The sequence below is a fragment of the Hyperoodon ampullatus genome (genome assembly GCF_949752795.1).
Source record: "Hyperoodon ampullatus genome assembly, chromosome: 3".
Classification (NCBI taxonomy): Eukaryota; Metazoa; Chordata; class Mammalia; order Artiodactyla; family Ziphiidae; genus Hyperoodon; species Hyperoodon ampullatus.
The window spans coordinates 136,309,281-136,323,940 of record NC_136916.1 but is presented as its reverse complement, the minus strand read 5'-3'; the positions used below and the strand labels follow the sequence as shown (position 1 = coordinate 136,323,940).

The following is a 14,660-nucleotide window of genomic DNA, read 5'->3' as shown; positions in this document are numbered from 1 at the left end:
CAAAATTTACTTTCTTAGAGAGGCATTGCCTGATCACTTTTACCAAAAATAATTCCACTCTTATCCATCCGTCTATATCCTGTTAGCTTTCTTCATAATTCTTATTACGTTTTCATATATCTGCTCATTTGTCTGTTACTCTCCTCCCTGAAATCCAGTGGAGCAGAGATTTTTCTCCTGCCCTCCAGAATATTTAGAATAGTGAGTAGCCTGTAGTTAGGCTCTCAATTAATATTTGTTGAATGAAGGAATACTGTATTTTGAGAAATTTGAAAATATTTCATATGAAAAAATGCTTGCTTTTTTTTCACTGTCAATAATACTTGTTGATTTGTAAGTTTTTTGACATAAAGTTTAATAAAACTGGTTTGTTGAGATTAATGAACAGTGTAATGTTGAATTGAAAACTGAAACTACTCTCAATAACTAATAAATGAAATTAATAACACATGAGAACTGGGACTTCCCTGGTGGTCCAGTGGTTAAGACTCTGTGCTTCACCACAGGGGGCATGGGTTCGATCCCTGGTCGGGAAACTAAGATCCTGCGTGCCGCATGGTGTGGCCCCCCAAAAAAAAACAACAAAAAACCACACATGAGAACTAAGATTATTAAGTACTGTATTTACACAAGTATCTATGTGTAAAAAATGACAGGGAAAAGGAGCACGATTACTATATAATTTAATGAAAGTAATGTGGACTTTTTTTAACATATTTATTGGAGTGTAATTGCTTTACAATGGTGTGTTAGTTTCTGCTTTATAACAAAGTAAATCAGCTATACATATACATATATCCCCATATCTCTTCCCTCTTGCGTCTCCCTCCCACCCTCCCTATCCCACCCCTCTAGGTGGTCACAAAGCACCGAGCTAATATCCCTGTGCTATGCAGCTGCTTCCCCCTAGCTATCTATTTTACATTTGGTAGTGTATATATGTCGATGCCACTCTCTCACTTTGTCCCAGCTTACCCTTAGTACTGTGGACTTTTGAAGAGCTGCTACTTCCTAAATAAATTTAACCTCTTTTAAAGAAAAAACTCTTTATTTTACCAGAAGTGAAGGCTTGAACTTTTGAAATCAGATAAGCATATGTGATCTTGGATTAAATAGCCTTTTTGTATCACATAATTTCTCAGGTATAAAATGAATCAACATTAATAGAACCTACCTCATGGACTTGTTAAGTATGTATTAAATGAGATTAAGTTTGTAAAATGCTAGGCACATATCTGGCACATAGTAAACACTTAAAAAAATCAGCTGTCATCACCATCTTATCATAATTTAGAAGTATTTCATGTGCTTATCAGACTTTCTAAAGTTCTAAGTAGCTCTAAACATAAATTTCTTTGAGTCATTGTTTCTCAATTTATATATGTAAATTAACAGTTGTTAGATATGTCACCTCTTTGTCTCAAGAGAAGTGAGGTAGACTACAGGTATGATTATATAAATGATATGTTCGCTAAAATTGTATATTAGAGAGCCAAAATTTTTACTTTGCAGGATATCTAACTCATCCTTAGGATTTAATCTTCAAACATGTCAGCACCTGGATAAATCTGAATATTTAATTTTTTTTACAGTTATTACAAATTATTGTATATATTTCCTGCATTGTGCAATACGTCCTTGTAGCCTGTCTTACACCCAGTAGTTTCTGCCTCCCATTCCCCCACCCTTATATTGCCCCCCTTCCATCCCACTGGTAACCACTAGTTTGTTCTCTATATCTCTGAGTCTGCTTCTTTTTTGCAATAGTCATTAGCTTGTATTTTTTAGATTCCATATATAAGTGATTTCATACAGTATTTGTCTTTCTCTGTCTGACTTATTTCACTTAGCATAATGCCCTCCAAGTCCATCCATGTTGCTGCAAATGGCAAAATTTCATTCTTTTTTATGGCTGAGTAGTGTTCCATCATATTTATATACTACACCTTCTTTATCCATTCATCGGTTGATGGACACTTAGGTTGCTTCGATATCTTGGCAATTATAAATAATGCTGCTGTGAACATTGGGGTACATGTATCTTTTTTAAATTTCCATATTTGTCTATCTATCTATTTATTTATGGCTGCGTTGGGTCTTCATTGCTACGTGCGGGTTTTCTCTAGTTGCGGCGAGCAGGGGCTACTCTTCGTTGCGGTGTGCGGGCTTCTCATTGTGGTGGCTTCTCTTGTTGCGGAGCATGGGCTCTAGGCTTGCGGACTTCAGTAGTTGTGGCTCGCGGGCTCTAGAGCACAGGCTCAGTAGTTGTGGCGCACGGGCTTAGTTGTTCTGCGGCATGTGGGATGTTCCCCGACCAGGGCTCAAACCTGTGTCCCCTGCATTGGCAGGCGGATTCTTAACCACGGCGCCACCAGGGAAGTCCTATCCTGCTTTTTTAATATCAGATATTATACATGAGCATTTTTTTCTCATTTCATTAAATTTTTTTACAACATGATTTTAATAGGAACATAATTGTTTTGTCCTGTAAGTTTACTATAATTTTTCAATAATGATTTTGTTGAATATTTGTGTAATAATTTTTCAGTGTTATATATAATACAAAGATTTTGTGTTCATATCTGCTTTTTCCCTTAGAATTTTAAAAGTAGAATTACTGGGTTAAAGGGTATGAGCATTTGTAATACTTTGATGTTACCAAAATGTTACCTACTGTCCTCCAAAAATACAGTACGTTTTAACATTTCTAACAATAATGAGAGTGAATTTCAGCTTACCCTCTCCTGTAGGCATATTATAATTAAGGAAAAAGAAAAACTTTGTCAGTTTGTGAGGCAAAAAGAAGAAAAAAAAAGTGATAACTTGACCTTATTTGATTACTAGTAAAGCTGTATATGTTTCATGTTTCTTGGCCATTTGTATTTCTTCTATAAATTGTTTGTGTCCCTTGCTCATTTTTCCTTTGGTATGTTCCTGCTCATAATAGTCTTTAATATTTTAATATACTAATTTTCATTAAGTAATTTGTTTATTGAAGATTTTTTTAAATTGAAAAAGCCTGTACATTTTAATAATACAGATGTATTTAATTAGTAATTTAATTTTAAGTTCTCACATGGTATAAACTGTTTCATTTTTGTAAGTAGTATTAAATCATGGCCTGTGAAACTTTTTAAAGGAACATTTATTTTGTAAACTAGGAGCCTTTTGTGGCAGATGAGTATATTGAACGTCTTGTATGGAGAACCCCAGGAGGAGGCTCTAGAGGGGGACCTGAAGCTTTTGATCCTAAAAGGTGAAGTAAAAATTTTTTTTTCATAGACTCAATCTAATACAAATTTATATCTGGAATAGAGGTGACTGTTGGAATTCCTTTCAACATTCATGTAAAGGGAGTTAACAACTGGCCAATAAAAGGAAGAAGCATTAGAAGTTTGAGATCTATTTTTTTTCCTTTTATGTTTCTTTTATTTTAGAGAAGGACTTTAAGTGATATGGGGGAAGGGATTTTATTGCATTATGAGAATTTAATATTTTCTCCAATTAGTAATAAATTAGAAATGTCTGGCTGTACCTCTAAAATAAAACGTTGAATATGTTGTTTTAAGTATTGTTGTAAATTGGGGGAACAAAAATTCACCATACCCTGGAATGCACAGTATTATTTTTATATAGTACGATTTACCTTTTTAACTATTTCTATAAATTTGGTTTCAATTCTGGGGGTTAATGGAGATTCCCTATGAGGTTTTCATTTATGTCAGAGATAATCCCTAACAGGATGCTGAAGAGAAAATTAACATGTTCATCCTTACCTCAAGGAATGCTCACTAATACTTTATTTACAATTATAAGTGAACTGGTCACTTCCTAGTGATCAGTTATAGATGGATTGATTCATATTCTAATTTTCCTTTGTTAGGTTATTAGAAGAATTTGTAAATCATATTCAAGAACTCCAGATAATGGATGAAAGGATTCAAAGGAAAGTAGAGAAACTAGAGCAACAGTGTCAGAAAGAAGCTAAGGAGTTTGCCAGGAAGGTACAAGAGCTCCAGAAAAGCAATCAGGTAAACAGTTAGTTAAATAATGAATAGTTTATACAGGCTTTAATATCTTTATTTCCTTTCAGTTTTCAGTTTTTAAAAAAAATCTAATGCAACAGAATTGTTGAGGTTTCTTTATACTGCTCCCATCTCATGGGATAAAATGTTAATAAATTGTTATCAGGCACTCTTGGTGCACTTGCTTGCCTACTGAGTGTTGGTTTGGGATCACAGTACTCCCTTAGGATGAGGTGGTATCCATTACAGTGTGGTCCTTGCTTCCTCTTTAACAGTGCAAACTTTTAAGAATGAAAATTCAGTAGACCTGTATTTTTAGGGGGTCATGATTAGCTTGGATATTTAGGTATTTATTTGCATTCTCATTTAATCATAAAGCAAAATAATAATACCAGACCAACTATTGCCTGGATGAAGTTTTTCCCTAGAGGAAACCTGGTCTGGGAAGCTTCACAAAAGTCATGAGGTATATACCCTAATGAGAATGCTGGTGTAATTGGGAAAAGCATGTACAGAACTCTTCCTCAGTCCACTTGGGAGTAAAACTAGATCTCTAGACTGACTCTGGGGTAAGTAGGCCAAGCTTCTTAGCCATTCTTAGACCCTAAACTTAATCTGGAACCTCTGAGCCTCTTTCACAGCCTGGACCTGATGTGGAACTTGATTGCCCTTTGTAAATGTAGTTAGAAGAGCATGTTTAGCATTGCTGCCTCCCAGGGGCTGTTTGTTCTTTAGCATTAGGGGTTAGAAAGCTGATTTCTGCTCAGATTTCATATATTTAGATTCCTTCACTTAAGCATGTATAACTGTTAGAAAATAATAAAGTCAGTAATTTACATAAGATAGAAAATGTGTTTTTAAGTAATTAAGGTGATAGCTTCCAAATACTTCTAATGCAGATTCCCCTTGGTAATAATGATAGTATTAGTAGTTAATCTGGGTTCTCTGATTGTATTTTAAGCTTGTTCACATTTTTCCTAGGTTGCCTTCCAACATTTCCAAGAACTAGATGAGCACATCAGCTATGTAGCAACCAAGGTCTGTCACCTTGGAGACCAGTTGGAGGGGGTAAACACACCCAGACAACGGGCAGTAGAGGCTCAGAAATTGATGAAATACTTTAATGAGTTTCTAGATGGAGAATTGAAATCTGATGTTTTTACAAATTCTGAAAAGGTGAGCACTGTCAGAGGATAAAAGCAAATTATAGCATTAATAACAGTGCCCTAATTATGAACTGCAGTTATTTCTTTCCAGAGTCAGACTTCAAATCACTGAGTAGCTGACTTATTAAAAGTCTTTATTCTGAAATGTACACTTGTCTACAGATTGCTGATCAACTATATATATTCAAATTTTTAGTTGGATTGCCTGGCATTTTTGTTTATAAAATTTGTATGGTTTAGAAGTGTTGAGGTAACTATTTTAATAGATATTTCTTTCTCATAATTGACTTTTAATATTAACAGAATTTGATAGTCACATTCCATTGGGTGAGGGGGTGGTCTGACCTAAATCACTGACAAGCTGAAGTATCTTTCTGTGCAAGGAATTCAGAGCTTCTAGTTTTTGTTACTTGAATAAAGATCTTTTACAAAGAATTAAACCATAGTTTGGATCAAAGAGAATAGAAAAATCTGAATTAATTGTTCATGTTAATCTTTTTCATAGCACTAGTCACTTAATCCTGGTCTAAGGTTGCATGGTGTTGGCTGCTCTACAATCTTGAAAGAGGTTATTTAGCTCACTTTCTTCCCCTCGGGGGAAAAAATCAAAATGCATGAAAAAATAGACATTCTTATGGATGGTATATGCACATAGTGACATTGTCCACTAATATGTTGAATACAGTCTTCCAGAATTTTTCTGAGTGTACTCCATGGGATATCTCAGATAGTGGAATTTAAAAAACTAAGTAGTACTGAAGTTCACTTTGAATTAAGCAACACATTTTTTTGTGAGTAGGAACTATATAGGGGTATAGAATTTTTAAGTTTTAGAGATCTTTGAAAGGAATGGTTACATATGTAGAGATAACTCCTCGAAAGAAAAGGCAGTATTTTAAATAATGAGTTTCAGGAATTATATTTGTAATATAAAGTAGAACTGATAAGATTAACATCAAGAACGTTATCATACTTAAACACTTGTAAAATACTGGCAATATCTAGCTTTTATATATTCACGTGATTTTTATATATAATAGTGTACACACACACACACAGCTTGAACACTGAACTGTTTTTCAGGATAGCTTATGGAATGCTTTTATTTTATGTTTCCTAAATATAAGCATACATTATTTCTAATGTATTATAAAAGTACATATTTATACATATAAAAAAATTTTTATATATGTATATAAAATTTATATAATTCAAGTCTTATACCTTGGATTATACCTGTTGGATTGTAGAGTATATTTATGTTTTGTTATAAACAAAATGCCGATATTTTACCAGTGTGAGTTGGTCTGTTTATTTGATGCAGCTCAAGGCAGCCATTTAGAATCTAGAGAAAAATAGATATTTTAAAATTGACTGATTACACATATTTTTATCCTGATTTGTATTGCTTGTAATGTTTTGCATAATGAAATTAATTTTTTTACACTTTTCTTTAAACATTTTAATTATCCTCAAGTAATTGTGTAGTTCATGGTATTACTATTGTCTCTTAATTTTTAAGATTTTGATTGAAAGAAGAAGAAAAAATCTTCATATTCTTGCTACTTCATTCACTTGGTCACTAGCTGTCTGTAATTTTTGAAGAGCAAGTAGAGCTAACAGTGCTTAAGCTACTTCTTATTTTCTCTCCTTTGCTTCACTCTCTACCGTATCCCATTTTCTTTCATCTTGTTCCTTTTTTCTTATACTCTAGTCCTCTTTTGTCTTGTTTTTCTCTCATATCTCCCATAAGTTTTGGGTTACTGTTGAATCATTACTTTCGGCCTGGTACTATCACAGTTAACTACACTTAGGAACATCATATATGGTATTAGATTGCTAATTATTAGATAAACTTCTAAGTATCTCAATTTCTGCACTGTGTGCCAGCCACCTTCCCAATGGAAAGAAAAGGAAAATCACCCATGTAGTTAGGGAGGTGTGTGATTGTGGAAGGAATTAGAAAGCGAAAAGATAACAACACATCTTTTTCCTTTTTCTTCCTGCCTCAAAGTCATTTTTGCTTTTTTTTTTAATCTTTGCTTCTCAGAATCTTCTAATTTTCTTCTCTGGGAAAAAAAACCCATTTTATGACCATAGTATATATTCCCTCTTACCTCTGTCATTACAAAGTATGTTAGTTGTTTCTCTTCTTAGCATCACAACTTAATGTTCTTCATGTAGATAATGCCTTATGGCCCTGATTATCTTTAACCTGTTAGCATGGGTGGTCTCTCACCTTACCCTAACATCAGTAGCAGATGTAAGCAAGTTATTAGATAGTGGTTTTGAAAGCTTCTGTACTTTTATAGTATATTTCAACTGATGGGTGACCTTAAGAGCTACTTGTGCTTGAAACGATTTTTATAAAATAATTACGTGTGGGAATTCCATAAAATCAAGTGTTATTTACTCTGCTATACTTCTTACTATATTAAGTGAAGTTTGCAAACACTGCGTAATGGGGACTTCCATCTCTTGAAACAACAAGAACAAACTCCTGATAGGAACATAAAACACATATGTAGGTCCTTTCTGAAGGGAGTATCGGTGAGGAGAAAAGGGTGGACATTGCTAGTACAACCAAATGGCATGGTGAAAAGAGATAATGCAGTGGTATCTGTGCCCATGTTCAGTAGAATAGAGTGAGCATCTGGTAACTGAAAATGACAGTGACATGCTGACTAGGAGAGAAGAGATAACTGAAGCAGAAATGCTATCTATATTCACTATTGTTGGGCAAAACAACAATATCGTTTGGTCCTGCTTTTGTTTTCCACAGTTGCTTGCCAGACTTCACATGAGTACTAGGTTAGAAAGATCTGTGTTAATGTTCTCAGCTCTTCCTTCACGTTTGTATGAGTCTCTCTCTCTTTTTTTTTTTTTTTAGTGTAAAAGAAAGTGAATGATCATAAAATCATTTACTTAAAGGTGTGCCAAAATAAAACTCAATACTTATTTGAAATTTGTTTTAAAAAGTAAACATTATATAACTCCCCTATACATTAGTGTGTATAAGCACAAATGTCTGCATTTTAAGAATTCTGGACCCCTTGCCTAAATCCTTCAGTTCCACAACTTGAATAAGTACAAACATTTCTGTACCATATTCCATTTTAGAAACTTCATATTAAACGTAATCTTTGCTTTTATAACAAGTTTTATAACTTTATATGTTCATTAAATGACAGGCATTTTGTTGTTATTTTCTTCACTTAAAATGGGACTTATACAGCAGTATGATCTGAATTATTTTCATAAATCTTGTTTATCGTTTCACAAACTCAGAAGATACTTAAACTTGCTTTCAGCAGTCAATGATTTGAATTTATTTGGAGTAAACTTGAACTGCAGGTTTCATGGGGAAGGGATTGTGGCATTATAAAATCACAAGATTTCAGTACAATAATGACAAATGTTTATGTTTTATTGACTCATTATTGGTGATACCCCAGATGTATTCCTGTTGCTCATAAGATTTTATTTGTTGTGTTTTTCAAAGAAAATTGTTTGGGTGAGGGTCTGTGGGCATACATAGAAGAATATTACTATTTTTAAATATAGAATTATTTTTTGATATGTATAAAGATTTTTTTAAATTATTGCTTTTGTTTTTTAATAGATAAAGGAGGCAGCAGACATCATTCAGAAGCTGCACCTAATTGCCCAAGAGTTACCTTTTGATAGGCAAGTTTATTTCTCAAGAGCTAATTTGGATATATGGTGTAGTGTATAGAATAAAATTGTACTTTTTCCTGTGTGATTTTGCTCATTAATTCAACAAGAACTTATTGAGGACTGCCTTTGTACAGGTACAGTATGTAATAGCTGATTGAAAAAAATGTGGTATCTTAACAACTAAATTTAATGATATATCTTGAAATAATTACAATCTTACGTTTTTCTTTTGAAAAAATTGATAGAGAATTTTGAAATTGGAGTAAGATTTTGAATTTTCTTTTTTTTGGACTTTGATAAACAGACTAGAAGGGGACAGAGAAAGTTTAAACATGGGGCTCTTGAGCTCCTTTTTCTTCTGTCTACATGAGAATTCTTAAGCTTTTAGGGGTCTTGGACACCTTTGAAAAGCGGTGAAAGCTATGAAATTTCCTTAAGAAATTCAGATACACAGGCTGTTGTATACAATTTCATGGAGTTTTAGACCCTTTAGCCTATCTGTAGGCTCCTTCCTAGGGACTTCAGGTTAAGAAGTCCTGTTGTAGATGCAAGGCCCTAGGGCCATTGCTAAGTTAGGTATTAATGGTTTCATCCTAAAAGAAACTTCACTGAGAAGGAAATTCTTTCATGATTTCCTTTAGTTCATGGAATGTCAGACTCTAATAAAATCTTGTTAACAGTGGTTCTCCCATTTAAATATCTGGGAAAAATGTCTTCCCTTTTAACAGATAATATACGTATTTTATTCTTTTGGTAATGCTTGAAAATCCTGAGGTACAAGTAGAATGTAAATGTATTGCTATACTTAAAGCTTGTCCATTATGTCCCAAACATAGAGTGAAAGTGAATTCCCTACCCCCAAATATATATTATTTTACTCTGAACTTTGTATCATCATAAAGGATTAGCAGTAATAATCATCTATCATTTAGCTATTATTAATAATTTCATACTTGTCCAGCATTATGAACAATGATTCTTAATGTCACCTACAAAAAACCTCTCTTTAACTTTATTTCAGAGTTAAACCATTTACTTAAATGGGTAAAATGTGTACCTCACAATAAGTGCATCATAATTGTTGGCTTCATCTGTCTCCCACCCCTACAAACACAGAGGCATATACTCATCTTCTCCTGCTTCTCAATTACATGCTTCTCTTACAGTTTTGTTTTAGCCTATCAAGACTTAGAATTGAATATATAGCCTAATCAAGTTTAATTTTTTCACAAAGATCAGTATGGCCTGTCATACTTTGTGATCCACTGTGACTTTGATATCAATTTTGTATAGATCTTTAAATTATTAGCTTCTTCATCTGTCTTTGGCATCTCTTTTGCCAGCCATTTTCCTGTCTCTTCAAACTAATCACATAAGATCTCTCAACATTAATTTTCCATGTTGTGCATTCCCCCTGGATACTTACGATTTGAAAAAAGTTCTAGTGTATGGTAGTGTATGATACTTTAGTCTTTGAATTTCCAGAGGTTGAATGCTAGGCACATTGCTGGGTCCTTTTTATGGCTTCTATTTTATTTTTCTAGTTTTAAAATAACTCATTTGTATATGCTTATTTTATAGTTGTTTTTCTTTAAGTAACAATAGTGGAACGTCATATGAGGAAATCCCAACTGAGGGGAAAATAGACAAATATCAAGTGAATTTAAAATGCCAGTGAATATGAGTAGGGACAATAAACCAGTTGTTGGGGCTTTCTGAGTTGTTAATGCCTCATGCAGAATTCCTCCCTTTAAAAGGGAATTGGTGGGACTTCCCTGGTAGTCCAGTGGTTAAGACTTCACCTTCTAATGCAGGGGGTGCAGGTTTGATCCCTGGTTGGGGAGCTAAAGATCCCACATGGCTCTGGGCCAAAAAACCAAAACATAAAACAGAAGCAATATTATAGCAAGTTCAATAAAGACTTTTTAAAAAATGGTCCACATCAAAAAATAAATGAAAAAAATTTTTAAAGGGGTGGGGGAATTGGTTATTCAATGTGAATTTCTTCAGTGAGAACCAGAGACCCCATCTGGATTGCCCAAATTCAGTTTTGTTACATGGCATGCTTCCTACTATCAGTACTCTCTCCCCTCTGGCTTTGTCTTTCCCTCCCCTCCCTCTCTCCCCACCTTCCTTCCTTTTTTCTGATGACATTTAGTATAGAGGGTTCCTGTGTACCCCCAAAACCAGTTTCCCCTAACATCTTACATTACTATTGGTACATCTGTCACAAATAATGAACCTCATCACTGGTTTTTATCTTTCAGATTTTCAGAAGTTAAATCCAAAATTGCAAGTAAGTGGGGTTCTATTTATTTAACTGTTTTGGATAGGTAATCAAACTACTTGTATAAAAGAAAGAAAATAGTAAAAGAAGAGAGTGGGAACAATGTCATCCTCCCACCCCATCCCTGAGTTTGATTCCTGTTGAAACAACTGTTATCAATTTCTTGAGTATTCTTCCAGAATATTGTATGGATATACAAGCATAAGACATAAATCATGTATGTAATGTGTAGAATTTAATTCTGCTGTCCGCATTTATTTTAAAATAATTGGTGGCATGCTATACAAATAGCTTCCATGCCTTGTGTTCTTGGCATACTATACAAATAGCTTCCATACCTTGTGTTTTTGGCATACTATACAAATAGCTTCCATACCTTGTGTTTGTAATTTAACAATGTATCTTGGGGATTGTTTTTGTATTCATACATACAGTTCTAATGTAGGTTCTCTTTTTTTTAAAGCTAGCTCGTAATGACCATTTCAGTACCTATTTAACTCCTTACATGATAGCTTGATTCTTGATCTTTGGATTGTATTTTAAGCAGATCATTCTGAATTTCTTGAAAAGATGCTATAATTGCAGGCTCCTGTGGTAGTCTAAGTCACTGTTTTGGGAAGTCATTGAAGTTCAAAGACCACCTGTTTTCCCCAGAGTGTACCATAATAGCCTCAAGAATGTAGTGAATCAAATACCACTTTGTCTTAAGGTGTACCTTGGTATTGAATCTGCCATTGTTTGTAGTAAAGACATCTGAACTCTAGTAAAGTGTTTTATAATTCTGCTCACCCTTTCCATAAATTCAGGTTTAAGATTTTTCCTGTCTCTTGATATCACAAATGACATCCAGAAGGTTTTTCCCAGGCAGCTGCTTGTTTTTTAAACATCTTTATTGGAGTATAATTGCTTTACAATGGTGTGTTAAGTTTCTGCTTTATAACGAAGTGAATCAGCTATACATATACACATATCCCCATATCTCCTCCCTCTTGCGTCTCCTTCCCACCCACCCTATTCCACCCCTCTAGGTGGTCACAGAGGACTGAGCAGATCTCCCTGTGTTATGCAGCTGCTTCCCACTAGCTATCTGTTTTACATTTGGTAGTGTATATATGTCAGTGTTACTCTCTCACTTCATCCCAGCTTACCCTTGCCCCTCCCCATGTCCTCAAGTCCATTCTCTATGCCTGTGTCTTTATTCCTGTCCTGCCCCTAGGTTCATCAGAACCATTTTTTTTTTTTTTAGATTCCACAGATATGTGTTAGTGTACAGTATTTGTTTTTCTCTTTCAGACTTACTTCACTCTGTATGACCGACTCTGGGTCCATCCACCTCACTACAAATAACTCAATTTCGTTTCTTTTTATGGCTGAGTAATATTCCATTGTATATATGTGCCACATCTTTATCCACTCATCTGTCCATGGACACTTAGGTTGCTTCCATGTCCTGGCTATTGTAAACAGAGCTGCAATGAACATTGTGGTACATGACTCTTTGAATTATGGTTTTCTCAGGGTATATACCCAGTAGTGGGATTGCTGGGTCGTATGGTAGTTCTATTTTTAGTTTTTTAAGGAACCTCCATACTGTTCTCCATAGTGGCTGTACCAATTCACATTCCCACAAACAGTGCAAGAGGGTTCCCTTTCTCCACACCCTCTCCAGCATTTATTGTTTGTAGATTTTTTGATGATGGCCATTCTGACTGGTGTGAGGTGATACCTCATTGTAGTTTTGATTTGCATTTCTCTAATGATTAGTGATGTTGAGCATCCTTTCATGTGTTTGTTGGCAAATTGTATATCTTCTTTGGAGAAATGTCTATTTAGGTCTTCTGCCTATTTTTGGATTGGGTTGTTTGTTTTTTTGATATTGAGCTGCATGAGCTGCTTGTAAATTTTGGAGATTAATCCTTTGTCAGTTGCTTCATTTGCAAATATTTACTCCCATTCTGAAGGTTGTCTTTTGGTCTTGTTCATGGTTTCCTTTGCTGTGCAAAATCTTTTAAGTTTCATTAGGTCCCATTGTTTATTTTTTTTTTTTTTTTTTTTTTTTTTTTTCTGTACGCGGGCCTCTCACTGTTGTGGCCTCTCCCGTCGCGGAGCACAGGCCCCGGACGCACAGGCCCAGCGGCCATGGCTCACGGGCCCAGCCGCTCTGCGGCATGTGGGATCTTCCCGGACCGGGGAACGAACCAATGTCCCCTGCATCAGCAGGCGGACTCTCAACCACTGCGCCACCAGGGAAGCCCCCATTGTTTATTTTTGTTTTTATTTCCATTTCTCTAGGAGGTGGGTCAAAAAGGATATTGCTGTGATTTATGTCATAGAGTGTTCTGCCTGTGTTTTCCTCTAAGAGTTTGATAGTTTCTGGCCTTACATTTAGGTCTTTAATCCATTTTGAGTTTATTTTTGTGTATGATGTTAGGGAGTATTCTAATTTCATTCTTTTACATGTAGCTGTCCAGTTTTCCCAGCACCACTTATTGAAGAGGCTGTCCTTTCTCCACTGTACATTCCTGCCTCCTTTATCGAAGATAAGGTGACCATATGTGCGTGGGCTTATCTCTGGGCTTTCTATCCTGTTCCATTGATCTATATTTCTGTTTTTGTGCCAGTACCATACTGCCTTGATTACTGTAGCTTTGTAGCATAGTCTGAAGCCTGGGAGCCTGATTCCTCCAGCTCTGTTTTTCTTTCTCAAGATTGCTTTTGCTATTCGGGGTCTTTTGTGTTTCCATACAAATTGTGAAATTTTTTGTTCGTTTTCTGTGAAAAATGCCGTGGTAGTTTGATAGGGATTGCATTGAATCTGTAGATTGCTTTGGGTAGTATAGTCATTTTCACATTGTTGATTCTTCCAATCCAAGAACATGGTATATCTTTCCAGCTGTTTGTATCATCTTTAATTTCTTTCATCAGTGTCTTATAGTTTTCTGCATATAGGTCTTTTGTCTCCCTAGGTAGGTTTATTCCTAGGTATTTTATTCTTTTTGTTGCATTGGTAAATGGGGATGTTTCCTTAATTTCTCTTCCAGATTTTTCATCATTAGTGTATAGGAATGCAAGAGATTTCTGTGCGTTAATTTTGTACCCTGCTACTTTACCAAATTCATTGATTAGCTCTAATAGTTTTCTGGTAACATCTTTAGAATTCTCTATGTATAGTATCATGTCATCTGCAAACAGTGACAGCTTTACTTCTTCTTTTCTGATTTGTATTCCTTTTATTTCTTTTTCTTCTCTGATTGCTGTGGCTAAAACTTCCAAAACTATGTTGAATAATAGTGGTGAGTGTGGACAACCTTGTCTTGTTCCTGATCTTAGAGGAAATGGTTTCAACTTTTCACCATTGAGAATGATTTGCCAGCCAGCTGCTTTTTTACGTAGCAGTGATAAATGGCAGTCAGACTATAGGAGCTCACCTGTTTTACCAGTTGGGAAGGTTTTTTTGGTTTTGAAAATACAGATTTATATACCACAGTATATTATAGGGTTTTG

The 14,660-nt window shown here is 34.9% G+C and overlaps 1 protein-coding gene across 1 annotated transcript in view; it reads left to right on the top strand.

Moving 5' to 3' along the window:
• The window catches only part of EXOC5 (exocyst complex component 5), a gene marked incomplete at both ends in the record, with an annotated part of 51,527 nt that overhangs the window by 12,373 nt on the left and 24,494 nt on the right, over positions 1–14,660 (top strand). Inside the window, 5 exon segments of the mRNA XM_079699680.1 lie at positions 3,162–3,256; positions 3,884–4,031; positions 5,007–5,201; positions 8,814–8,878; positions 11,137–11,165. Coding sequence (XP_079555806.1) covers positions 3,162–3,256; positions 3,884–4,031; positions 5,007–5,201; positions 8,814–8,878; positions 11,137–11,165 — 532 coding nt within the window.